The following is a 24712-nucleotide window of genomic DNA, read 5'->3' as shown; positions in this document are numbered from 1 at the left end:
CAAAGTCAGTATCCTGCCACAACTGCAATCTGAGCAGAGCTGTGGACTCGTTTCTCTGTGTTTGCATGTGGGGATATGGGAGGTTTCAGCTTTGGTCAAGTGCAGAGCAACAGCCAGCGATGACAGAGTGGGATGAGATGAGCCGGCTGCACAAGCACAAGCCTCTTTGCTTGTTTAATCTCGGCCTCTTAAACAAGCCAAGCCAAGCTAGACATCCAGTGTGAGCTGTTAGGGTATAATAAGCAGCAACACCCTCCCGTATCCTAGTAACATCTGTGATAGTGTGTATGGTGGGGGTGGGGGGGTGCACGACGCTGCAGGAAGCCAGGGCGAACACCAGGGCTTATTCGTGAGAAGCTGAGAGGATGAGCACATAACACTCACTTCCACCTTTCTGTTTATATCTTTACCTGTAATCCGTCTGCACTCCTGTATTTCAGCATCTAATAGACATACACATAGATGAACACACACACACACACACACACACACACACACACACACACACACACACACACACACACACACACACACACACACACACACACACACACACACACACACACACGGACAGTCAAGTTTCCAGGAAGTGTGCTGTGGTTACACAGACTTGAGTGTGGTCTCACTAACTCATAAACAGAGTGCTGGATCATCAGATGACAGCCCTCTCACTCTGTACTCGCACAGGGTTCCTGGAAGCCTTGCGTGCACAGTCTGAGTAAGGCGTACACCCTGATTTACAGTGAAACAGCTCTTTAGGCCGAGTGTAATGCATGGTATGCATTTGAGTCAATGTGGCATGACTCACCAAAATGATCAATAGTGAGAGTAAAAGCAAAAAGAAAAGGCAGATCTCTCGTGCTGGGAGATTGGCCGCAGAGAAGAGAGGCGATAAGGCTGAATGCACACAGACAAGAGTGTGACGTATGAAACACTGTGCAGCTGACTGACTGACTCAGATCAACTTCCTTTTGTAGTGTTTGGTAACACGGCGATGTGCGTAACTGCACCAGCGATGTGCGGCTGACTGATGTCAAAACAGAACAAAATGGTGAAACTGGATGCTGATATAAGGAGTTAACTGTGTCAGCAGCGCAGCGGTTACGTCCACACCAATTTGCTCAACGAGCGATCCTCTGCGATTTGTTCATTTTTGGTCTTTATCAGAGGAAGTGGTCTGTTTTGAGATAGTGGAGCGTGGTTTGGTACGGCTTCATTCCCTGCTGATAATCTAATGGTGGATATCCTGGCCCTGTGTGTGTCTGTGTGAGTGTGTGTGTGAACTCAGCATGCATCTTGTAGCGCTGACAGCAGATGACTGCGCGTGTAGGTGGTTGTGTGTGTGGTTGCTGGATGTGTGTGTGTGTGTGGATGTCAGAGTGGTAGTGGGCTTGAAGGAAGCTGTGCCCATCATGTGGTACGCCTTTGCTGGGCAGCCATGAGTGACCGTCATTTTCACCCAGAGGTGGACGATAATTCAACTGGCGACCGAGAAGAGAAGATTTCTCACTCTGCCTTTCTTCCCATGTCTCCTCTCACCCTATTGCCCACCCTACTTCACTGTGGCCTGCGTGTTTATTGTGATGTTAATGTTAATAATGCAGCGGGGATGGAAAGAGTAAAGTGCACATGCATGGGCTGATATCAGGGTAAAAAAGGTTAAAATAAAGGCATAAATCTGCTTTAGTGTGTTTTTATCCAGCGAAATTGATTCCTGTTTATAATTCATGAAGTGGAATTGAAAGATATAGATTGTGGGGAGATTACGGATCTGAGTAAGATTAGAAAATAGGAACACAAAAGCTTTCCCTCATTTCCTCTCTACCCCCCTCCTAACTCTGGGGCTATCAAAAATCAATCAATGCACTTAGCTCTTAAAAGTGTCTGACATGAAAACGGATATGCCCATACACCCAAAAATAGCCTCGGGGAGATTTGGGGTGTTGTAGCCTTAGAAGAAGTGCATACTAGCAAGTGGAGCTCTTTTAACTCCTTGAGTCTCTGTATATTTCGGTCATGCGAGGTCTGAGTTCTAGATTGGGTGTATTCCCAGGAAGTGAGTGTATTCGTGGAAGACTGAGCTGGGGGGGTCGCCTCGTGTCTCCCTCTCCTTTATCAGTGCTCTGGAGGAGTCTGCAGCTATAGCAGCCAGGCAGCACATGACAGCTTCCAGTGCCGTTTCAGACTTTTGTGGAACAAGTTAGATAGAGAATGTTTTATGGAAATTGAGCCCCGGCAATTATCGAAATGGGATTTTTCTCCTTTGCACCGTCTCCCCCTTTCCCTCCGTCTCCCCCTCTTGTTTCTGCTTAGCAGCTCTCCCAGGGCCCTATAATTTAAATGTGCTGCGGTTTGCAAAGTCCGGCTTGCTGCTTCCCCTTTTGACCGTGATGGCTGGCTTCTTTAGCAAGGACAATCCTGACTTGCCTTAATTCTTCCTCTGGAATCTCACTAGACTTTCTGAGCTGTATTAAGCCACTGCCTCCTGACAGCCCTTCAAAATACAGTTGCCTGCACTCTTCTCATTCTGTCTGCTAAATAGAGGTTGTGTGTACAGCTTACTCGTGCAGTCATGCGCACACACACACACAAACACACACATACACCAGAATTGAAAGGATATATTTAAGAGGATTTCTGATCCTGCTCAGAGAATGAGAAAATGTCTGATCCTAGTAGTAAAATGAATGTACACTTACAAGACACGCAGTGAAAGGGAAATGAAAGCAATATTCACAGTTTCTGGGCATATGTAGGCTGTGACATCAGCCCTTCATGTATTGATCTTGGCATTTGACTGAAAGAGAAGGATTATATTTCCCTCTCAGCACACAGGGACTATTTGCTCATTGATGCACATTGATGTTAGAATAAAAGCCAACCAGGCAGGCAGGCATCACCCTTACCATCCCCCTCCATTGCCCTTCCCCCATGCAGCCACCTCTTTGTTCCTGTCTTAAAGCAAACCTGCCCAGCTGACAAACCCTCAAACACACAACAATGATGGAGGGTCACTCTTTAAGTTTTGCTCTCCCCCTACAATCCCCCTTTCATCTGCCATACGTCCATAGGCGTCACTATACCCGATTGAGTGCAGCTACAGCGGGTGCACGCAGGGTTTTAAAATCAATGCACGGCCCAGCTGGAGCGAGGCTCGGTGAGCTGCAGATTGACAAATTTCGCCTTGAACACTAACACAGATTGCTTTGGGAGGAGGATGCATGTTGCCATTCCATATGTCCCTGCGGAATACGCCGCTACATATCTGCTCTACTTTTCTCGCTCCTGCCGACAAGCACCTCCTGTCCTCACCCACTCCACTCCTCCTCCTCCTCCTCCTCCTCATCTTCCTGGCTCAAATATGGCAGTTTTGTCTAGAAGCAGACAGATGCAAAGCAGTAGGATCTAACAATATGTGTGGGGAGTCACCTCTGGGTCACCCTCACCTCGCTTCTTCTGCTTTGCCTCCCTCAGGGGGGGGGGTTGCCACAGTGGGCCAGACAGGTGGTGGGGGGGGAAAGAAAGGGCAAAGCTTTGCACAAGTCATTCTGTAGCGTGTCAAGTCGATGTGTGCAATCTCTGGAGGCTGGGGGGAATGTGGAGGATGAGTGCAGATGCTTGGGTAACTCACGACTGCAGAAATACAGGGGAAGAATCTAAAGGAAGACAAAAGAGGACCAAGCGTGTTGCTCATGACTAGAAAGGGACGATTTTGGATAAATTTGTGCACATGCGGACGATCGTCTCTAACCTGGACCGAGCCCTGTGTGGATGTCAAACACGGTCATAAACGCTGTACATCACATTGTCTAGATGATAATTACTCGGCAGGATTGGCGCTACTGGAAACCACTGGAGAGTAATGGTACTGAGGATTGGGTAATGCACAGAATTAAGAAATGACTGAGATAGTTTGTAGGTCCCGGTCCTTCCCACTGCCATTGAGATGAAGGTTTTTTGTACGCACACAGCTTAAATGAGGGAGCCCTTGCTTCTTTTTTTTTAGAGTGATGATCTATGAGCATATTGGTTTGGCAGAATGTGTAAATCAAAATGTGAATGGAGTAAAAGACAAAAGCTCTTTTTAGATACAGACCCTCCTATAATGCTGTTAAGGAGACCCTCTCATTATGGCAGGTTTGTTTCTTTACACTGAACCAAACAAGCCGGCCCACTGCTGCTCCAGTGTGTGATTTTTAGATCACACACGCCGGCGTTCTGCAATCAGAAGTGTGACGTGTAACACAACCGCGTCTGCGTCTCTATCCATGCCATGCCAGCTCTCCCTCTTGCACAGATCCAGCTCTGAGACTATACCCCTGCTGCCGGCATAATGGTAGAACAACAACAATAACACCCCCCCCTCACTCAGAACGGCGAGGTGGAATAAGACTGCAACATTCCTGTCTTGAACAGGCTGCATAAATGGGGCTAATTCTGATCCAAATGTCTATTCAGCCCCCCACTCATGTAAATACTGGCCTTGAAAATTGCATTAATAAGCTGATCAGGCAGTATTTTTGCACCTGTGTAATCCCCTTTGTGATGCTTAAACGCACAGTGGGATGGGGAGGTCGGGAATCAAGGTGTGTTCTGCAGCAATTAAGGGAGAGCTGGATTTAGCAAGGGATTTCATTGTCCTATTGTGCATATGCATCTGCTCGTATATATGTGTGTCTTTGTGTGACTCCTCATTCACCATGGCAGTCCTGTATCTCCACATTTGAGTCGTGACCGTCATTGTCTTCCATTCCCTGGTGACACTAAGCTTTTGTGATTCAAGAAGCAGACATCGTGACTAGTGGGGCTACTGTGTGGGAGGATGGAGGCCAGGATTATCGCGTCTGATAGCCACCACCAAGTATAATGGAAGTTCAATTAGGCATATGCTACTGTTGAAGCAGAGAGACGGGGTCAAAATACCCAGGTCGATCCACTAAGCCAATACAAGAACACACAGAAGCAAGAGGAAGTTTTCTCAAGGAAAGCCAGCACTCTCTGTGCCTTCGCTGCAGCCATTACTAACCGCCACTCTCCTTATCGTCTTTCCTGCGTCAGTCAAACTAGAGCCCCACTCCCTCCTTTTACGTGTACCCACTCACTTTATCTCCAACAGATGAGGCGTCTTTTCCTCAGTCTCCTTTTTGCCGCTGCAGATAATATTTCCACACATTTGTATCGCCGGGTACAGAAACTGTTCATCGGCAATCGACGCTTTCCTCAAGCAACACACAGTCCTCATTAAATAGTATTAATCAGCATTCAGTGGAGTGGGGGGAGCGTAAGCAGCAGGCGGACGAGTAAAGAGTGAGGATTTCTTTGCTGTTGTTCGCCTTGAATTAGATCTAAAGCATTAAGGGCTGGTGGGGGTCGGGCTTCTTTGTGCATGTGAATTGGCTCAATGTAGCTGGCCAGTTGCTGGCACAGTGGTGAGTGTGGAGAGCCGTTTTTAGCAGGAACCTGATCATCCTGAACTTTGCCATTCTGATCTCTCATTTTACTCGATCCCGATCAAATTTAGGGATGGCCAGCTGGTCCTCACGGAACAGCCCCCTCTGTTTCCTGTCAGGCAGTATTACAGACGCCTATCTTTCGAATTGGTTCTTTGAAGAGCCCCCTGGCTGCTTTTAGGATTTGGGGCATGATGCAAGTCATTGATTTTTTCCCCCGTCTCTTTTGAGGGCCTGTTATTGCATCTTTAGCTGGTGCGTGTTTGCACAGAGACTATCAATAGTATCCTGGTGCGATCAAACATTTAGGTCGATAGGCGGGTTAATAAGCAGCTTTTTGAACCGTACCTTTCACCTATAGCACTTTGACAGGTGAGCAGCACTGGAACCAAAACATGGCCGGAGAAGATGTCTTCCTCCTCTCATGGCCTCCCTCTCTCCACCCTCCTGTCCTGCCCTCCAATCCTCCCCTCTCTCCACTGTCCTGCCCTCCAATCCTCTAACCTCCTTTCTCCGGCACAAAGCTGCTCAGTTGTTCATGAATGTCAGCTCAGTGCCGCCAGTGCCGCTCTATCTCTCCCCTCTCCGCCCCTCTCAACCCTCCCTCAGCCTCTCTCTTCCTTCCTCACTCCTTATCTCTCTCTCTCTCTCCTTTAGTTTGCTTAGTGTGCAAAGGAAGAACGACTGCAAATGAGTTCCTTGAACCACAGGGACCCCAATAAATAAAACTGTCAGCCAGAGATGTCGAGAGAGAAAAAAAAAAGAAAGAAGGAAGGAGCCAGAGGCACACTCTCACTGAATATTTCATCACCCACCATCAGCACCACCACTCTGACACCCTACCCCCATCGCCCGCATCCCCCATCACCCAACCCCCCCCCCACACGATCCTTGCTCCCTCCCTTTCTCATGCCATCCGCCCCCCTTTTCCTCCATGTTTTTCAACTCCTCCATATCATATTCTCCCCCATCACTGCATAGCAACCAAAGCCTCCTGCCGAACAAAATACCACATCCTGGACCTTGAGAACTAAAACAAAATGGTTGATGGCACTGACTGTGGACGTCAGTTGTTAAAGAAGAGTAATGTCTTCATCAACACCTGTGTGCCCCCGTGTAGACTGTGTTTTGACATCATGCCCGTGCAGTTTCTGTTGAGCATATGTCGTTTTAAGCAGACACACACCTTGTTCTTCAGGCATGAGCTCCTCTTCTCTTTGCATACCACTGCGGCTGCATCAGAAAGAGAACAATGACGGGCTGGTTTCTCTCTGTCTGCCTTAACACAACAAAAGTGGGGCCCTCCACTCTCCCCGTCCCCTCGTAGAAAAGCACTACAGACAACCATACGTTTTATGAAGGACTGGAATTTGTGGAGGGCCTTTGCAAGGAACAGGGTGGAAACACAGGAGGAAGAGGAAGTTGGCAGACTTAAAGACAAGCCTAGAAGCTATCCTTTGTTTGCCTGTGATGTTCCAGAAGGCTCTATCTGCTGTCTCCTGACGTCAGTGGTAGCCAGCCACATTGGCTGTCTTGGCTGTGCTCCTTAGAGCAGACAGACATGTTTGGACTGGAGCTGAGCTGCTAGCCGAGACCTCTGGGAATCATTTGCTTGCCAGCTCTCCAGCACTAGAGAACCCCTTCCCCCCTGCACACACATGCATACACACCCTCTCTAACACACTCACTTGCCTTGTTTGTCTCACAGTCTCTGTCCGTCTGGAAGAGGCTTGTTGTTACCTGATCACTCTCACCAATCTAGCCTCTGGCAGGCAGGCGGGTCGCGCTGTATCACCCTCCGCCTCCTCCCCTCCCTCAGGAAACAGGCCCTATTTCAGGTGTTCCACTCCACAGCTCCCGGCTCCCAGCTACACAAGCTGTTCGCTCTCCTTTTCTCGGTGCTCAGGAGAATCAGGGAATGAGTACATCTGACGATAAAAATGATGCAACTTCTCTCTTGGAGGAGTGGACTTCCACACTCAAAGGTTTACTTTGGTTCCTCTTGTTTATGTTCTGAGGGAAGGGAAAGTGACCAATCAGATTATAGTAGTTGAGTGGTCCCCTATCATTTTCCCTGCAAATTAGATGCCTGTGTTTATGTGGGTTTGCGGCCTTTTAATTTCTTGCCTAAAGATGAAGTTGCGGTGTGGGGTGTGTGTGTGTGTACGTGTGGAGACCCCGAATGACTCATGCGCATACATTACACAGGAGAAGATTTCCGCCCAATTTGAGCTCCCATGTATGTGAGAGCGAGGGCGGCCTGTGTGAGCAACCTCTAAATTGACTCATGAGTCAACGGCCGAGACTCCAGGAGTGACAAAATTGTGAGGCAGAAAGCTTTCCTCTGGTGCAGGCTAATTTAAAGCCTGCCTAGTGGTGTTGGAAGCTCAGTAGGAGTACATGAGTTTCATCTCGGTGGTTTTGAATAATCCACACTAGTCATTATAAGGGTAATCAAGCCTCCTCTGTTTCTCCTGCTGCCACTCACTGTCGGCCTGTTTCTCTCACTTTCTCTCGCACGCTAAAGCAAAGGCCCTGCTCAGACTAGACTTTAAATGTTATTTTCGGATGATCCCTTGACAGACAAGGGGAATAAACAGATCTTTCACTGCTGTCATCATCCCAACCTCAAACAAAAGACATGTCCCTCATGGCCACATTTAGAGAAATCGATGTGCACCTATAAATCGACGATGACATGGTGTTTTTCTTCGCAGATAAATTCAAATGTGAGTAGAGAGAATCTAATTCTGACTACAAGCAGCGACTCGAGGCAGATTCCGACTCCAGGTGTGAACTGTGAGCGGTCACACCTTAATGACACAGTCTGGATATTTGTGGATGCAGGATAGAAGGTCTGAACTCTACCACAGACAAAAGAATACCCAGTTGGCTGTTTTACCTCCCTCCCTCTAACTAAACACTGGGTCAATGATCTCCCTCAGGGTCTCTGACTTTTGAATGCGTCGGTTTGTGTGTGTGTGTGTTCACTGTGTTGTGGGTAATCAAACCGTCGACTCATTCTCTTGACAGCTGTCAGTCACAGGCTTAGTCAACGTCTCCTCCCCCTCCTTTTCTCTTATCTTTCTCTCTCTCTCTCTCTCACCCACCCACCCACCACCTCCCCAAAGCCTCACACACATATATACACACACACACACACACACACACACACACACACACACACACACACACACACACACACACACACACACACACACACATATTGTCTATTGGGTGACCTTTTATACGTGGTGTTTCCTCCAGCAATCCACTTCACACCCTGCCCTGGGCTGAGTTTATTGTCTTACCACCATGGAGTAATCATGGTGGGTGTGTACTGTATCAACACGCCATTAGTGACTGAGTTCACACTCTGAAAAGGCTGAGTTTCTGTTTATCCTGCAGCCGCCTGTATGCTAATCTCTCCTTTTTTGTGCTGCCTTAGCTGTTGATTATTTACATGTTGCAATGCGGCCATCGGATCATCCCAACCCCCTCGTCTGTTCACCTGCCTCTCTTCTCTCTCCATCCTCTTTTCCACACCATGTCAATACCAATGTGCAAAGGTCACCCTGGCAACAGAGAGCCAGTGGTCGATAGAGAAATAAATAAGCAGAATGGGAGAGAAGTGATGGCGGGCAGAGCCTGGTGGTTCACAGGGTTAACTACAGGCCAACCTCTCAGAAGCACACTCCAAAGGCTGCAAGGTCTGCAGGGATTGAGGCCTCTGCTCCTTTCTGTTGTCTTTGTATATATGTTTCTATTACTTGTCTCCTCTGCCCTGCCATTAGTCTTTCTCCCATCCTCTTTGTGCTCCCTCTTCCTCTTCTGTAGCCTCTCAGTGCTCCTTCTCCATTCCTGTTTCTACCTCCCTCCCCGTCTCCCCCCTTCTCTGCCTCTCTGGGGACTGAAAGCACACAGGCAGTCAGGGTTGTTGAAACCTTTTAGGACAGAAGTGTCACTTTGTATTTGCCAGTGCTGTTTGTTTCTGTTTGCTTCTATTTAGGGAGAACCTGAGATGTCATTACTGCTGAGTCTTCATGGCCCAAAGAAACTTTGTGACCCTCTGTTGACTCTCACAAGAAAATACACGTACAAAAACAGACATACACTCACGCGCACAGACTAATGCAATGAGTAACAGTACACAGCTAGAGAGCAAGGCTTGCAGGAGTGGGGGGACAAGAGAACTTTTGTTGTTTAGCGTGAATCCTCCAGCCAAGTCGTGACAACTTCGCTATCCTGTGTGTATTTGTCTGTGTTCATCCGGGCCATGGGTGGATCAGTGGAGGCCTCCACACTTGGCCCCCTGTCACCCATTGCCAGAGCTCCAAAAATGGGCAGCTCTTCCAGTTCCGCTGCAGACCTCTGGACAATCGGCCATTCTGTGTTTGAGAGGCGGGCGGGGTGTATTTCCTGGACGTGGGACTGATTTTTCAGGCCCCGGGCCAGACAGAAGGGTGGCCTTTGTCTCTGCGCTAAATGACACTGCTGACTAAGAACGGACTGAGGGAGGCGAGAGAGAGTGGGCTCTATTTGTGCGTGTGTTTTCCAATGGGTCTCCTCATCAACCGCTCCCCAGCAGATGTAAATAGGCCAATGTTACAGAAAAGTGATTGATTGCATGACGGGCTAATGCGGTGTGTCCGAGTCTCCATGAGAGGGCAAGCTCAAAGCACTTTGGTGTATGTGAATTTTAACTTCTGTCCATTGGTTCATTTACAAAGGAATCAATGTACTTGGGACAGTCTCTCTCTTTTTTTAAAAAGTTTTGGCTTTCAGTACAAACTTTTGATAAGAAGCCCAACCAGGCCTCAAGATGTTAGGGACAAATACCCAGCCTGTGGTGGACCTACCGCTGCAGACGGTGTTTTGTGATTTTTCTGTTAAGTCCTATTAATAACTCAACCTTTCTTTTTTCTATCCATGCAGGTCAGTGACTTCCTGTCCGGCCGCTCCCCCCTCACCCTCGCGTTGCGTGTAGGTGATCACATGATGTTCGTCCAGCTGCAGCTGGCGGCGCAGCAGTCTGGCGGCCCCCAACTCCAGCACAGACACGTCATCACCCGCAGCAACACAGAGACGGCAGCGGGACAGCCCACAGGGCAGCCCCGTGTCCCCCACCCTCACCCGCATTCCCACAACCTTCCCCATCATCCACATAGCCACCCCAGCCCCCACTTGTCCCAGCCTCACCCGGTACCTTCCTCCCCATCTTCCCCGGCCGCCGCTTCCTTCCCCCTGCCCTCCACGCACCACCAGCCGCTCCCTCCCATGTACCACCAGTCGCCCTCCTCGGCTCATTGTAGCCCTCCTACTCCTTCTCCTCCGCCCCACTCCCCTCGCCCGACACACAACCCTGGAGGTCTTTTCCGCTCACCAGCTCATAACCATCACCACCATCACCACTACCACCAGCCTTCTCCAAGCCAACCCAGCCAACCCAGCCAACCCAGCCAACCCAGCCATGACATCGGCCAGGCCAGCAGCCCTGTAGCCCCGGTCCTCTGCCCTGAGGTGAGCTGGGAAAATATTTCGGAATTCATATTATTTATGTTTTTGTGTGCTCCACTGTTACATGTTTGTCATAAGTCCGAGCTCACTTAAGCGAAACTTACTGAGCTAACTAAAATACAAAACCATCTTAACCCTCTGGTGAATAAAAAATGGAGGAGATGAATTGTGACCGACACAAGTGCCACACACTCAACGAAATCTTCCTCCATTACATTGATTAGATTAGTGGGATATCCCAACAGCATGAGGGTGAAGCAGTGGTTAAGTCAGATCTAGGGAAGATTTGCACGTGTTGTGTGTGTCTGTGTGGGTGTGGGTGTGCTTCCATAGTGCACAGTGTCATTAGTCATCACCAGAGTGCAGTCTGCTTCCCAAATACATACAAACAGGCAAACACACGCGATTAGCCAGGAGGCCATGACATTCATATGGCCTCATCCTTCTCAGTGAAATATATGGGATTACGAGAGGTGGAGTAAAGAGGATGAGAAAAAAAGGCAGAGAGAATGAAGTCTGAATGAATCAGTGAGCTGGTTTTTCACGTTGGGACTGATCATTAACCTTGCCATTTTCAGTCATTTATCATTAACCTTTATAGACATTTATTTAACTTTGGTTAACTCGAAGAGCAGCTGCACACACATGAACAAACACACTTACTCATCTCCACCGACCACATTCGCTCCTTATACTTGGTCTACCTCCCCAAGCTGCAGCCTTTGGTAAGAGAATAAGAACCAGATGTCAGCGGACTATGTGGGAGAGATGGTTCACAACAAGGAAACCAGAGAGACGGGCCAGTGTAGTATGCAGAAAAAGAGAAATGGCTATTTCTCACAAGGCTTTTCACAACCTTAATACTCACAAACACAAGAGACAGTTGCATGGGTTTCAATTTCACTTTCAAATGTCAGTTATTTGATCCAAGTTAAGCTAAGGTGAAGTAGCAAGGCTGCCAAGTTTGGTCATTTCTCAGATTTGGGGAAACAAGATACCCAGGGGGTTCTGGGCCATTAGTTGCTAGAAAGCTCAGGTTTCCATCCTCCTGCGGTTTCTAATGACCCCAGCCTTTACTGCATATGTTACTTACAAAGTGCAAATAGTAGTTACAACACCCTTAAGTAAAGGTAACTTACAGAACTCATAAAGGTGTCCTCAGGATTAACCTTACATGATTTCAACATGTCACAGCTGACATAGCTCACATGCTTTGTCTGCATGCCATTTGATGTATATGCTGATACATTTTCCACATTCCACAAGATAGATTTAAAACATCTTTTCTTGCCTACCAGCCTCATTGTGTATCATTTTTCCCTCCAGGCTAACTGCAGCCCCAACAGCCCTACCAGTGGCACCAGTCCCTCGACACGCTCCCGTAAACCTGGCGCCATCATTGAGAGCTTTGTCAACCACGCTCCGGGAGTCTTCTCAGGGACCTTTTCAGGTAAGGGCGACACTGAGCTGCTCTCAGCAATAACCATTCGATCCATGAGATCCACCTGAAAGACGTCTTTTAGCAGGAACTGTGTGCTATTGTTTCAATCTTCGTCACTCTCTCCCTCAGGCACTTTGCACCCTAACTGCCAGGACAGCAATGGGCGTCCAAGACGAGATATTGGTACCATCCTGCAGATCCTCAACGACCTCTTGAGCGCAACACGCCACTACCAGGGCATGCCACCCTCCCTAACCCAGCTTCGGTACCAGACCCAGTGTGGCTCGCCCACTTCCACTTCCCCGTCCCCTTCCCCCTCCCCACCTCCCTCACCTCCAGTTGCTAGCGTGACGGGCCTCTCTGCCAAAGCTACCTCTGTGCCTGCCGTCAGCCCCAGCGGCCCTCCGCCGACTCTTCATCCGCTGGTGCAGTGCCAGAGCCAGATCCGCATGTGCAAACCCCCTGGTGAGTGTCTCTACTCCACACTCCCTCTGTTCATGCAAGCATGCCTGAACACAAACACACTCACATACACACATTAAGTCATTGTGCGTCCCTTGGAACCCTTGTGGCGCAGATGTTCTTCAGTTGCCACCGCTTTGGAGATTTTTGTGTGTGTGAAATGACTGCAGTCTAGAATTTGTCGTTTTACCAAGCTCTGCTCTTCCATTGCATTCTACTAAAGAATTCATAGTGATCTTTGTCTTTTAGTTTCTATTCTCATAGCGCATCATGGTTAGCTTTTTGGATCACTGTCTCGCTGAAGCACTTATTTTCATCTTTAAAATTCTGACAAAGCAAGAATAGAAGAGTCAGATTATAGAACAAAAACAGTCGTGCTTACAGTTTTTCTCTCCTGGGTTTTGAGGCAGAGGAGAAGAGGAGGAGAAAAGGGTGGGGGTGTCTCCTTAGTAATGCAATACAAGCTTCTTTAGACCTGTTCAGTCAGGCTTCACTTGTCATGTCAGTTGTCTTTGTTTTTGTGCGTCAAGGAGATAGGTTTACCCCTTCAAGCCTGGGCTGGGCCATGTTTAGGTTAGATTAGGCTCCGGGTGGTTTAACCTACCTCTTAAAGAAGGACTGCAGCTGGGGTGTGTATGGGCTGGGGCTCGTTGTGGCCGTACAAACCCTGACATTCCAATGCCCAAGGGCTGGGCCATGCAGGGCAGCGCTGGAGTTCAGATGATGCCGTTTAGGGACTTAGGGCCTGGGTGTTTTAAACCCTCATTTTCCTTTGCAGATACACAGGATGTGGAGTGTCAGACAGATGTCCAGAAGTGATATCATTCAGTCCATGTTGTAAGGTTAGACTGGCGGTGCTGAGAGAAACAGCATTGTCCTCTGCTGTCTCCTTATCTCCAGTTGAGGAAATTGAGCCACTCTTTGGTGAGCTAGCTCGTACGTTTTGTTGAATAGTCTTGCAGGGAGGGTCCTGGAAAACAGAAATAAATGTTTAATGTTTGCTTTTGTTTGAGGAAAGCGAGAGCGTACATTTCTATTGTCATACGTGGGCTTTGTCAACTTCTTGATGACCCCGTTCAGACCTGGTATTAACATCCGTCCTGAGTGATCCGATCAGCAGTGGTCAACGCTAAGTAAAGGGTGTCTGAGATGTATGTGGCCACGTTCTTTTCGCCCGATCACAAGTGGTCACAGGAGACACATTCAGGACGCATTTTGATACCAGGTGGGAGCACACAAACCTGGAGCTGTGCTTGCATCTCTCAGGACAGATGTTAAAACCAGGGCTGAACAGGGCCTGTGACCTTCTGTTGCGAGTAAGAATGGCGTCTTTCAGCTGTAGAAACTGAGCACAGATTGAACAGGCATGTCCAGTGGTCCTCTGTGTCGCCCTTACAAGTGTTCAGTGAACAGTTGGAATAACACAGGGTTATTTTCCTAACTCAGGGAAGACCTTCTATTCCTTCGCTGACCCAACCTACATACACCACCCCCCTTCCCCTCTTCTCCCATAACTGTCATCCCTCTTCGTCTGCACTCAGCAGCCCACACTGCTGTTTCCCCCATTTGCTGTCCAAAAACAGCTTTGTCTGTAAAATTCATCTCTCTCTCTCTCTTCCACCTTCACCCCCCCAACTCCCCCCTCTCTTTCCACGTCTGTGTTGTGCATCAATACATTGTCTGTGCTCATTTGGCCTTTAAATAGATAGATTTATTTTCGAAATGCAGCTCTCAAAAGAATTTGCTTTGTGAAGTAGAGGGCAGTAAGAGGAGGAGGTGGAGGACGCGGATAGAGGGAGGCGGTTAAAATCACAAACACTAAGCCTCCATTCATCATAGGAGTGTTTGTATCCTGTCCATCAGTCTACTAACTGCTGACTGATTAACCAAGGACAGAGAAAAAAAAGTACGGGTGAAAGAATAGCCTGTTTAATGCTTTTTTTTTTCAACTTCACCGCTCCTGTCCAACTTCCTCCGCTTCCAGAAAGTGATGTGAATGAGTAACCCCCCCAGCCAACCACAGTTCAGCTCACTGAGACAATGAATGTGCCAGTGTGTTTGTGCCGACAGAGGCTGCGTGCCTATCGGTATCCTGTTCCACATGGTGTCCTAAGGAAGCCGATGACTAAGCGCTCTGAGGCAGTCTTATCAGCCGACACCTGATGGAAGACTTACTGGACTTAACACCGCAGCTTAACTCTGCTTCACACAAACCTGCCTTTATTCAGCTACAGGAATAACCCGGTCCCCCATTTGCCCGAATATATATATGTTTGTGTGTGTGTGTGTGTGTGTGTGTGTGTGTGTGTGTGTGTGTGTGCGTGTGCGTGTGTGTGTGTGCAGTTAAACTCAGGTTGAGGCAGCCTCTTGAAAATGTCACATAGCTTGGCTGTCTCCTGAGAGCCTTTACCCTTTCCACTGCAAGTTCATGTGCGAGAGGGAGAAGGCAAGCGTAAATAAAAAGCTTGAACACACACTCACACTGTCTCTCCATAAAGGCCTTGTTAAAGGCTTGGGTGACTAGCTTGGTTTCATGGCTTTGCGGTATTGCTGAGTGTGAGGATTTGTCAGCTGAGGACCCGTGTTGGATTTGAACAGGAGGGCTTTAGGGCGCCTGGCAGGCTGATTGTTAGCTAAATTCCTTTACTGAGTAGGATGGACCTCCCCGGCACCCGCCCCCCCCCCAGCCAACTTGCCCCCTGCCCAGCCAAACCCATTGTGCAGGGGCCAGGGACAGGGGCTACATACAGGGCACCAGGCTGAGCCATTGTGGGGCAGATGAGGGGGGGGGCTGTGGGATTATAGGGCTGCCTTTTTAGTTCCACTCCCACTGCAGCTGCCTTGGTTCAACACAGGCACGCACTGAGAGAGAGAGAGAGAGAGGGGCAAAGCAGGGGCAAAGTTAGCGCTGAAAGCTTCTCCAGCACCCCCTTCCTCTCTTGTTTCCCTTCCGCATCCCTTCATTCACCCCTCCTGTCCCCTTTCGATTTGTCAGGTCATGTTAGCGTTGTGCTGGCTGGGGACTGGGCAAAGCCATAGGAGGAGGGAAGGCGAGGGGAGACAGGGAGAGAGGGAGCCACAGAGCAGGATACTATACATCTAACCTCCCCGAGTCCTGCATTTTAAGCCTGCTTGACCACAGCAATGCACTTTATCGACAGGTATAGGCTTAGTTATAGGCCCTTGTCACACGCAGAGGTTTGGTGTTACGCACGTGCACCAGTAATTCGGCAAATGCCCCTGTGACGCAGCTCAGCGCGTAGCTATCTAGCAAAGCCTGCAAAGCACATCAGATGCCCTTTCATTGTCGACAAGGAGAGCGAGAGAAGGAGGGAGAGAGAGAGAGAGAGAGAGAGAGAGAGAGAGAGAGAGAGAGAGAGAGAGAGAGAGAGAGAGAGAGAATGCAAATGAAGTCTAAAAGTCATTGAAGAGCTTGTGTCCCTGCGGGGCAGTCAATGCCCTTTCACGGTGCTGTCAAATGCTCATATTAGCCATGATTTGATTGGTTGCTTTCGTTTGCGTCTGAGATGGTTTATTTTTTTAGGGTTGGATGGGAGAGTGTTTTTTTCCCCCCACATAGTTCAGGTTTCTCATATTTTCAGACAAACTGTACTTCAGGGTGCTTCCTCACGGTGCCGTCTACCTCTGGATACTAAGCCACTGGTCTCTAATCGTCATCTTTAATGTGTCAGGTGGATATGAAGGGTTTGGTTTGTGTTAATGGAGTTAGATCTTCCATAGTAGTCCCGTCAGTGAAAGAAATAGTTGTTCCCTCTTGCGTAAAGGTAATTAGTACACTTTCATTATATTATCAGTAAATACTGAACCTGTTCACCTGTTGGCACTTGGAATAGAATAAAGTGAGACTATTTTTACCTCCAACAAGTAGATCATGTTTTCACTCGTCCATTTGTTCGTTGGTATATTTGTGAACAAGATTATGCAAAAACCACTGGGTGCATTACCACAAAACCTGATGGAAGGATGTGGTATGTGTCGGGGAAGAACCCATTAAAATTTGGCATGGATCTGGATCAGGTGGTGAATCCGGGAACTGGATATCTGTGTGTGCAGCTTGGCAGAGGTATATGCACTTTACTATGATATTTGCTGAGCTGTACCAACACATTTTCACGTGGTTTACTGACACAATCTAAGCTCTTGACTCATGCACTTATATTTAATATTATGATTTAATTTTGAATACTACAGTAATTATTATAGTATTTAGACATTAAATGGAGACAGAGGCTTCAGAAAGAACAGACAGTGATTTTCTTCTCTCCTCTTCTCCTCTCTTTCTATCTCTCTCTCTGTCCACCCCTCCCTCCATCCCCCGGTTCCCCCTGATGCTGAGCAAACACAATGTTCTCTCTGCAAGATCACAAGACTTATCAAGGCAAACAAACAAACAACAGCAGTAAGACAACTGCAAATGAAGGCCAATCTTTATACAATCAATAAAAGGAGAAGCTCCTTTAATCTCCCCCTGCGTCCTGCACGCTGCAGCCCTCCTCCCTTTTTTCTCTACCTCCATCCTCCGCTGCTCCTCCTCCTCCACCCACCCACCCCCCACCCCTCCGACCCTTCCTCCCCGTTCACTCCCTATCTCAGTCCTTGCTGCGTTGCTGGGCTGGGCTCAAAGGCAAGGAAAACTGACTGACGCATCAATTATTGATAGATCACCCCTTCTTTCTCCCTGCCTCTTGTCTGTTTTTCCCCGGCTCTCGCTGCAGTGTGCGATGTATGTACAGGGCCTGTGTCAGGGTCTTCAGAGAGGGAGAGTGTGGGGTGCAGCTCGGGATTGAGTGTTGGTGTGACTGGCAGGCAAACGAGCGGTTAAAAGAGGAAAGAGGAGGAAGAGGAGATTGGCATTTCCTTCCTCTCTGTGCCCTTGACCTGACTTATTTTTGATATTTGTGCATTTCTAAGAAAAGATCCGCTGTTGCTTAATCAACCGTCTCTTTTCTGTGTCAAGCAGGATTGTACATGTGCATGGTCTCTCTCTCTCTCTCTCTCTCTCTCTCTCTCTCTCTCTCTCTCTCTCTCTCTCTCTCTCTCTCTCTCTTCCCTCCTCCTACTCTTCTCTCTCTCTCTCTCTCTCTCTCTCTCTCTCTCTCTCTCTCTCTCTCTCCCCTCCTCCTACTCTCATTCATTCCCCAGAACCCATGGTTCTGGGTCCTCCAAGGTTATTATGCTCACGTCAAACCTTACTGTTTGCAGCCAGGCTCCAGGCCAGCCTGTGTGTATCTGTGTGTGTGTGGGTATTGTGTGTGCAGGCTGTGTGTATAGTCTGTCCTTCTTCGCCAGCCCTAATAATAGCCCTACTGTCATAAACATAGTCTGGAGATCCCTGCGGCCAGCTGTGTCCGGCCCAGTCGCCCAGGGCTCCGGTAGTGACGCTGATGAATGGCCCCAACACACACACACACACACACACACATTTGGTTAAGCTCCAAGCACATTCCCTGAGCTCTTGCCAAGCCAAAGGCCAAGACCTCCTACAGCCCCACCAAACTGCCCTTTATGGTGTGTGTCTGTTTGTTCTTACATATTGCTGTGTCGTCACAGTAAATGTGCCCTCAGAGCTAAACAGGATCATGGCTGTTGTGGATCAGATAAAGACAGACTTTAAACTGAGACACTCCAAAGACAAACTGTACCAAACCTAACAGATTTTGTTTGTAGGCATGTGTTGGCTTTGTGCCGTTTCATTGTGTACGGCCATTTTTTCGACACAGCCGAGGGGCAGTTTAGCTGTTGGTGTGTCAGGGCAGGGGAATAAGGGGGAAAAGGGAGGAACGGAGGGGGAACAAAGCCTCACGGCAGTGTATATGGATGTCACATGGAGCTGAGGCAGTGGAACAATCGCTCTAATGTATGAGAACCCCCCCTCTGGTTAAACCCCTTGTTCTCTGAGATGACATGCTGCCCTAACACACACACACACACACACACACACACACACACACACACACACACACACACACACACACACACACACACACACACACACACACAGGACAGAGCATTTAGCAAGAAAGTGGAATTACCCCAGTCTATCTATGTGGCTGAGAGTCACATTAAGAGCTGTTTAACATAAAAAGTTGTTGAGAAGCAGAACGGCTGCTTCATGACCGCAGTTCAGTTCTTTAGTATGCTCTGCCAAACAGTGGTGAATATTTATAGTGGGAGAAAAAGGCTCCGTGCTCCTTGATCTGATAAGCAAATGAGGGAAAGAAGTAAATTAAGCCCACACAGGGTACGCAATTCATTCCGATGAGGTGGGGAGTGGGTAGGGGGGCAGGATCGATGCGGAAAACTGCCACCTCCAGCTGAACCTTTACCCTCCACCTCCATACTTTCCTCCACTAACCCCCCCTCCTCGCCCCTGGGGGAGGAATTCCTTCACCCACACCACTGCCACCCCCTCCTCTTCTATCCCGCTTCCCCTTCTTTTCATACTGCCCCACCTTTAGCTGTCCATGGGGAGACACTGGGGTGGGGGCTAGCTGAGGGAAGGAGGAGGGTCCTCCGTGTGTGCGATTGGTGGAGGAGGTGGGGGAGAAGGAAAGAAGAGGGGGGTGTTGGGTCAATGAGCTGAGAGTAGGAAGCTACAGCCATAATAAAGAAAAAAAAATTGAAGGGGAAAAAAACCCCAATCTCTCCCTGTCTCTCTCCCCGCTTACAATTTCCATTCGCTTGCATTTTCTATCGAAAGCCAATAGCGTTGTCCTGGGCCCGAGATGGATGGCTGCACTAGAGCTAAGGTTTAATCAATAGGTCTTTTTAATTTGCCATCGATCCACGTTAAAAGCTACTGCGGTTGTTGCTGCTATTGGTGTGTGTGCGCGTGCACGCACCTGTGGGTGCTTACGCTTGTGTTTGTGTGTGTGTATGTATGCGTGAGTGTACACACTGTGCATGCATTTTTGTGTGAATACATGATGTACTCGTATTCAGGATTGGAGTGTGTGTGTGTGTGTGTGTGTGTGTGTGTGAGTGTGTGTGTGTGTGTGTGTGTGTGTGTGTGTGTGTGTGTGTGTGTGTGTGTGTGTGTGTGTGTGTGTGTGTGTGTGTGTGTGCGTGCGCGCGCGCGTTTTGCTGTGCAGCAGAGGCAGAGATGGCTGCCGTGCTTCAGTTTATTGACATTCTAGCCCATTATTTAATTATTTAATTCCCAGACAGATACTAATGGAGCTTGCTAATAGATTGCGGTGGCTTTCCCTTCCTTCCAAGCTCCCGAATATACGTATAAATGGAATTAGGCTCGACTCAGTCATTGTTGGAGAAGGATTCACCATGCGATGCGAGGCCTCTCCCACGAGACTCGATTCTCCTATAGGCACATCAACAGCTAGGAATGCACTTAGTAGCACACCCAGTCACCGAGGCATGTCATCTGCAATTATATGTGCACGTACCACGGGATTGCTATCGGAGAGTGTCGTCTCTGGTCTGTGTTTGTGTGTGTTTTGGCCTTGCTAGTGGTTCTCAAGGAGATTCAGGTTGACGAAGGTCTCCCCACTCAGTGATAAGGGGATGAAATAGCACTGAGGGGGGGTAATGATGCTCAGTGGGGGAGGTTAAGTACCAGATTCCAGTGTTGCATTGTGTGTGTGTGTGTGTGTGTGTCAAGGGAATGATCCCAGTGTGTCTTAGCCAAGCGTCAAGGCTGTGTTGCTTTATCTGCTGCCTTCTAAACACACACACACACACATTGACATCCTTCTCAAACCAATTAGTGTAAATTCTGTTAACTGTGAGTAAACTACTCCTCGTGCAAACACATGCCTGACTGACTGGCTCTCCCCTCCCTCTCTCCAGGTGACCGTCTGCGTCAGACCGAGAACCGTGCAACCCGCTGCAAGGTGGAGCGCCTGCAGCTGTTGATGCAGCAGAAGCGTCTGCGCAGGAAGGCCAGGAGGGACCAGCGCGCCCCTTATCAGTGGCTGCCCAACCGCAAGGCCGGCCGCAGCAACAGCAACAGCAGCATGTCCAGCGAGGGCTCCCTGGACCTGGACTTTGACGACTCAGTGTGGAAACCAGACGTCAAGGCTGATTTGAAGTCTGAGTTCGTCATGGCCTGAACCGTCTGATCCCCCCTCACCCTGGAGGGGAGGGGCAGATTCAAAGATGTGCAAAGCTTTGCTCGGGATTTACTTAAAGATATATTTTGAGGGACTGGATTGGCAGGAGAATGACAGAGATCTGTGCAAAGCGAAAATCAAGGTTGTCCATGTGACTGGCTTCTCCCACACGAAAAAGAGAGGCTCCCTGCAGACTTTAATCCCATCCTGTCCTTCACAGTTGACCTTGTGGAAAATACAGCAGCAACAGCAACAGTACTTTCTTGCCGTGCTTGGATTTGGACAGGCAACAACCGGACTCGACAGTGTATAAGACTTTTCTATGGTTTGATCACAGAGACCATACCTGAACTTGAGCATAGCAGAATTCAGTGGGTGGTGGTGGTGGTGGTGGTATTTTCAGATTTTCTTGTTCAAAGTTTTTTTTAAAGAACACTCTGGACAGTAATGAAGAGATCCACACTGGACTTATTAAGAGAACAGGAGCACCAGAGGCCTCAGTGTTTCCTAATCGAAAGAAAGGCAGAACTGCCAAACTATGGATTATTCCGACGGGCATTCTTATCGATTTCAAAAACTCACCAACCAGAGTCCAGTTTTTACCTGTTATGGGGTGGTTAAACTTCTTTTTGTTTTCCTTTTCCATTTTGAAAACATACTATTATATTTTATAAACAAAAAATATGTAGCATTGTTCACAAAGCATTCAGGTTTTCATATAACAGTTGAGAGTGGTTGTTGATTTCCTTGATTTATAACAGCCAGTCAAAGTGTGCGAAGAAGAGGAGGAGGTGGGGCCTGACATAGAATAATAAAAAAAAAAAAGAATATGGAAGTATTGATATCAACCTCAGTGACATAGGGTATCGATAGGAATGATTAATGAATAAATAAAATGAATTAAGATTAACAGAAAGTGCTTTAGAGGATTTTAAAATCTTTAAAATGTATATGGATAAAAAAAAATCTATTTTTATTTCACTTCCTATCTGCTGTTTTCAAAAAACAGCAGCCCTCTGTGGCTTTAGTCAAGTCGCTAGACTACCGACAAATAACATCCATTCAATCATCCATTAGCGCATTCATGATTTATAGTCGTCTAGACGCAACAAAATGATATGGAATGACAACTATCATCCAGCCCGCCTCATGTCTCACAGACCTGAATGGACTTGTTGAGGGTTTTGTATTAGTTTGTGTACATAAATGTGACAATTGGCAAAGGTTTATGAGGGTGTGTGTGTGTGTGTTTCTGTGTCTGTTTGACTTTAGTGTAATTTGATTTAGAAATATCCCATGTTCTTGTCTGGGTTGTCTTCTCCCAGGTGACCCCATAGTTTCTCAAAACGACAAAGATCAGCTGCAGTGAGTGCGGGCGTCACAACTTAATATCATAACAGGATCAAACTCCAAATTCTGAGTCGTTTAGGCACATTCGATTCGATAGTGACTATTTTTTTATTGGCATAGAGGGAGAAGAGGTGGGATCTGTATCCAGCATCATTTTCTAGTGCCTCCACCAGTACATCCATTGACATATCAGGTTAGGCCTTTCACAGTTTTGCTGCTACACATGGGGACTTCAAATGAAAAAAAAAAATAATGATAACAATAATAATAAAAGCGGGAGGGAAACGTGACTTTTCTTTGCATGCAGAAGTGTGAAATTAACACTGGTGTTTTTTTCTATTGATGGCAGAAAAAAAAAGAAACTGGTGCTGTGGGAATGAAGGTTAACAACATGCATGAGTTTGTGAAGAAAATAAACAATGCTGCTTTTGTTGGTTAGGTTTTTTGTAACTTTATATTTCTCAATGTTAGAACGACAGTGTCCTGCTAAAAGTATTAACGACGAAAAACCAAAACAGATGAAGGGGAAGTGTGGACTTCTTGCTCAGCACTGAACATTCCTGTTGTGTGACAATGAAGATGATGAGCAAAGAGCAACAGACTCTCTCGCTCTCTCTCTCTACTCCCTGAACGCTGATTTTTACCCCCAGTGACTCTCACGGACCCAGGCAGCCCTGCGAATCGTTACGCCACCTCCCCTCCTCCTCCTCCCGGCCTGAACGCCAACCCGAGGATGGCGTGGATGTATTTTCACAGGGAACCAACAGGCCGGCAGATTTACCTGTACTGTCCGTCGAACCTACTGGAGAGAAGCATCCGTCTGGCATCCGTCTCTTTTATCTGTCTGTCTGATCGAGCGACCACCCTATACCACAATTGCACTCCCAGAGATTGCAGTGAGAGATTACCTTTTTGGTGAACCTCATCTTTTTTTTAAGTGGCCTTACCTTTCACTAAAAAAATGAGACATTTGGGGACAATGGGGGCGGGAATGTTTTATTTTTATTTTTTATCTTTCTCTGTGTATCATTGTCGGATCTTGTTGTCATCAAGGCGCCGTTTTTTTTTTTTTGTCACTGAGGACACTGGGCATCTGTTGTTTAGTGCTTTTAGCTGGTGGAGTCTCTATTATGTCAAGGCTTCTGTGCCTTAAAATTGTTGCCCTTGCAGTGTCAGTGTCAGATTTAAGCTTGTTTTCATTGGTTGGTACACACGACTGTAGTATTCGCAGCCATGAGAGTCATAGATTTTTAGGGGTACAGCTTGTTTGAGTAAATCGAATGCTATTCCAAGAAAAAAGTTGGTGTTGTTGCTCAAATACTGTCCATGTCCCATTTCTTCATTGTGTTGCCATGCTTGTTTTGCGTCGTCCAAACCTCACACCCCCTCTTGAGTCAGTCCTCCCACCAACAAGCTGCAGAAATACACAAATCTCATATTAGCTGAGGAAGTTTACGCCACAGTACTCAGATGGCAGGATTTAGCCCTAATTCAGAATAAGACATGTCCTGTGAGGACTCCAGACTTACATGCACTTGCTGTTTCTTTGGATACAACACGATTTAAAAGGACAGCTTATCCCCTGCCCCGCCCAAATTTTATTTAATTCTTTTTTCTATATGTATGAACTATACTCTGTGTGTGCCTCACTTCTGTGTGAAACTCAAAAAGACGAAACAAAACGAAAAGATGACAGAAGCATTACAGAGAGGGGGAAAAAACAGTACGTTGGTGGAAATCCTGATCACGTCATTTAAGTTGCCTGTTATTTCTTGTAGCCAACTATTGAAAATAACAGGATTCAAGAATACAATTTACAATGTTCTAGCTCTAGACCGGTGTAGCACATGTGTGACTGTATTAATTTATGAAACCAAAATGGTAACTGTGAATTATGTATTTCTTTGTGCATTTTTTTTAAAAAGTGGGGGAGAAGGTTTGTTGAGGACGAGGCAGCAGCTGATGTCCGAAAAAAAACACCTTTTTTTTTGTTTTTGGTGGAATATAATGGAATCAACAATACGTTTCCGAAAAAGAGAAAAAAAGAAGAAAAAAAATGAAAGAAAAAAAAAGAAAAAATATATGAATATATTTTTTTTTCTTAAGCAATACATTTCAGTGTGACTTGTGATAGAACATTTTCTTTTTTAGGTAATAAATAAAAAACAAAACGAGTACATCAGGTTGTCTCTGAGTATTTATTACTGACCCACTCGATAATCTAATATTTCATGTGAGAATCTATTTCACGAGGTAACATGAGAAGCTTATGAGATGGAATTGCATTGATAAAATATAACCTTACCCTGTATTTAAATCTCATGTACTGGACTGATCGGACTGAAGCATCTCAGCTGGCTGACGGGTGGAAGTGGTAGGATTAGCACAGGTCCATGGCCACA

General features: G+C 47.3%; 1 protein-coding gene across 1 annotated transcript in view; it reads left to right on the top strand.

Annotated features, from left to right (window-relative positions):
• Positions 1-24489, top strand: part of midn (midnolin) — a 29296-nt gene extending 4807 nt beyond the window's left edge. The window contains exons 5-8 of the mRNA XM_034582459.1: positions 10386-10970; positions 12294-12417; positions 12538-12873; positions 20698-24489. Coding sequence (XP_034438350.1) covers positions 10386-10970; positions 12294-12417; positions 12538-12873; positions 20698-20960 — 1308 coding nt within the window. The 3' untranslated portion in view covers positions 20961-24489. The remainder of the gene's footprint in view (positions 1-10385; positions 10971-12293; positions 12418-12537; positions 12874-20697) is intronic.
• Positions 24490-24712: the final 223 nt, after the last annotated feature.

Source organism: Hippoglossus hippoglossus, chromosome 4 (genome assembly GCF_009819705.1).
Source record: "Hippoglossus hippoglossus isolate fHipHip1 chromosome 4, fHipHip1.pri, whole genome shotgun sequence".
Lineage (NCBI taxonomy): Eukaryota > Metazoa > Chordata > Actinopteri > Pleuronectiformes > Pleuronectidae > Hippoglossus > Hippoglossus hippoglossus.
The sequence above is the reverse complement of the archived record's forward strand: the minus strand, read 5'-3'. Positions and strand labels throughout refer to the sequence as shown.